Source organism: Henckelia pumila, chromosome 1 (assembly GCF_033568475.1).
Source record: "Henckelia pumila isolate YLH828 chromosome 1, ASM3356847v2, whole genome shotgun sequence".
Lineage (NCBI taxonomy): Eukaryota > Viridiplantae > Streptophyta > Magnoliopsida > Lamiales > Gesneriaceae > Henckelia > Henckelia pumila.
Window position 1 is genome coordinate 100,614,515 of NC_133120.1, and position 3,242 is coordinate 100,617,756.

At 45.7% G+C, this 3,242-nt stretch overlaps 1 protein-coding gene across 1 annotated transcript; it reads right to left on the reverse strand.

The window, feature by feature from the left end:
• Positions 1 to 1,258: 1,258 nt before the first annotated feature.
• Positions 1,259 to 1,729, reverse strand: LOC140870704 (uncharacterized). Its single transcript, XM_073273094.1, has one exon. It carries the CDS (start codon positions 1,727 to 1,729, stop codon positions 1,259 to 1,261), a length of 471 nt encoding a protein of 156 aa, XP_073129195.1.
• Between the last annotated feature and the right edge of the window lie 1,513 nt (positions 1,730 to 3,242).

Below are 3,242 nucleotides of genomic sequence, written 5' to 3' on the forward strand. Positions count from 1 at the left end.
ACTTCCGAACTGACCTGACATATGTTCTCATATCGCCTAAATGGGCTCCCGAGCTCCCGAGCTCCCAAGCCAAATTGCCTTGACTCCCAGATCATCTAAATAAGAGCAATGTGAAGTGACCCCTCATAATTACCAAGTGCGTGTTTAATTAACCTACTAACACCATTTGTACTTGAGTATCTAAAATGGGCTAAGGGCTGAAATCAAAGTGTTGTAACTGAGCTGAGCCCAAAAATCAGGGTCGAGGTGACGTGACTAAGGTAGGGAGCTGAACCAAAGTCAGGGGCTAAGAGGCGTGACTAAGGTAGTGAGCTGAGCCAAAGTCAGGGGCCTAAGACGCGTGACTAAGGTGATGAGCTGAACCAAAGTCAAGGGCCTAAGAGGCGTGACTAAGGTGATGAGCTGAACCAAAGTCAGGGGCCTAAGAGGCGTGACTAAGGTGATGAGTTAAACCAAAGTCAGGGGCCTAAGAGGCGTGACTAAGATAGTGAGCTGAGCCAAAGTCAGGGGCCTAAGAGGCGTGACTAAGGTGATGAGCTGAACCAAAGTCAGGGGCCTAAGAGGCATGACTAAGGTGATGAGTTAAACCAAAGTCAGGGGCCTAAGAGGCGTGACTAACGTAGTGAGCTGAGCCAAAGTCAGGGGCCTAAGAGGCGTGACTAAGGTGATAAGTTGAACCAAAGTCAGGGGCCTAAGAGGCGTGACTAAGGTGATGAGTTAAACCAAAATCAGGGGCCTAAGAGGCGTGACTAAGGTAGTGAGCTGAGCCAAAGTCAGGGGCCTAAGAGGCATGACTAAGGTGATGAGCTGAACCAAATTCAGGGGCCTAAGAGGCGTGACTAAGGTGATGAGTTAAACCAAAGTCAGGGGACTAAGAGGCGTGACTAAGGTAGTGAGTTGAGCCAAAGTCAGGGGCCTAAGAGGCGTGACTAAGGTGATGAGCTGAACCAAAGTCAGGGGCCTAAGAGGCGTGACTAAGGTGATGAGCTGAACCAAAGTCAGGGGCCTAAGAGGCGTGACTAAGGTGATGAGCTGAGGCACATTTACATCAATATTTCCGAAAAAGTAACTGCTCATAGATAAAAATAGAATGTAACTTGCATGAATTACAACTTAAAGAAAAATTGTACTTGCAACATTAAGAATAATATTTTCGTAAATTGTAAGCGCTCCAAGGCCTCTTCAGCATCTTTTCCTTTAAATCTTCCAGGTAGTAAGCATTCGAACTGAGCCTCATCACCACCTTGTACGGTCCTTTCTACTTAGGGTCGAGCTTCCCTACAGCCACCTCCTGAACTCTCATGAGCACCAAATCTCCTACCTGAAAACCCTTCCTGTGCACCCGACGATTATAAGACCGAGCTATCCTGTTCTTGTATGCCTCCATTCTGATAGCAGCAGCTTCTCTCTTTTCATCCAAAAAGTCTAAGTCTTCCATCCTCCTTTCTCCATTTTCCTCATCATAGAAAATGATCCGAGCCGACTCTTCTCCAATTTCTGCTGGCAGGACAGCCTCATTTCCGTACACCATACTAAATGGAGTCTTTCCAGTCCCAATTCTCGGTGTGGTACGATATGACCATAACACACTAGGGAGCTCTTCCACACAATTTCCCTGGGCTTTTCCCAAGCGCGTCTTCAAGCTTTGCACCAAAGACCTATTAATCACCTCCACCTGACCATTACTCTGAGGATAATGGACAAAGGTGAAGTGTTGCTGAATTTTCATTTATTTACACCAAGCTTGCACTCAAGCCCCTTGAAACTGTCTCCCATTATCAGAAATAAGCTTCCTGGATACCCCAAATCTGCATACTATATTCTTCCATAGAAATTTCAGCACTTCCCCTTCAGTAATTCGAGCCCAGGCCTCCGCCTCCACCCACTTAGAGAAGTAATCAATAGCGACCAACAAGAATTTCTTCTGAGCTGGAGCTGGAGGGAAAGGACCCACAATATCCATTCCCCACTGATCGAAAGAACATGCTTCCACGATTCCTTTCATTAACGCTATTGGATGATGCTGAAGTCTGCTATGTCGCTGACAACTGTCACAAGAAGTCACCAAAGCTATGGCACCTTTCAAAATAGTAGGCCAAAAATATCCTGCTAAGAGAACCTTACGGGCTAGAGAATAATACCTCAAGTGATTGCCACAACACCCTTCGTGTATCTCCTTCAGGACATGATGAGCTTCCTTAGGGCCTAAACACTTGAGAAGAGGTCCAGAAAATGACCTCTTATAAAGAACTCCCTCCACCACCACAAAGCGGAGACTCCTCTGCTTCAACTGATATGCCTTCTTTGGATCTTTTGGTAACTCGCCCTTCTCCATGTATTCCAAGAGCTCTTTTCTCCAGTCACTCTCTTTCTGAGCTAATGGTGCGAGCTCAGTAGAGGGTGTTAATTCCACTTGCACGACTACCTCTCTGTTTTTCCAGTTATGAAGTGAGCTAGCCATCTTGGCAAGATAATCTGCTTTTTCATTGCTCTCCCTCGGAATTTGTTCAAACATTACCTCATCAAAGAGACCCCGAGCTTCCTTTATTGCCCTCATGTATTCCTTCAACTTTTCATTTTTGACTTCGTATGATCCATTCACCTGTTGAGCCACCAACTGGGAATCAGAGTAAAGGTGCACCCGAGCTGCCCCAGCTTGCTTAGCTGCCCGAAGACCTATTAATACAGCCTCATACTCAGACTCATTGTTGGAAGCTCGAAAATCCAACCTAACTGTCAATCTAATCTCATCCCCTTAGGGGGAGATCAAAAACACCCCCACTCCACATCCTTCATTATTAAAAGATCCATCCACATATACTTTCCACAAATCCTCTCCTTCCATATGTCTTGTCTCGGCCAGGAAATCGACCAATGCTTGAGCTTTAATGGCTGACCTGGGTTCATATTGGATGTTGTATTCGCTGAGCTCCGTAGTCCATTTTACCAATCTACCAGAAATATCAACTCGAGTCAATATTCTCCCAATAGGACTGTTGGTTAGCACCACAATGGGATGCGATAAGAAGTAAGGCCTGAGCTTCCTCGCTGTCATAACCAAAGCTAATATTAACTTTTCCACCTCTGAATACCGGAGTTCAGCACCCTTAAGGGCATGTGAGAAGAAATAAATAGGGTGTTGAGTGGTTCCCTCTTGCCGAATAAGTACTAAACTGACTGCCCCTTCTAAAGCTGATAAGTAGATATACAATGGTTCACCCAGAACTGCCTTAGCCAACACA

Coding starts and splice junctions, on each gene's coding strand:
- LOC140870704 (XM_073273094.1), bottom strand. CDS start 1,729: ATGAAAATTCAGCAACACTTCACCTTTGTCCATTATCCTCAGAGTAAT.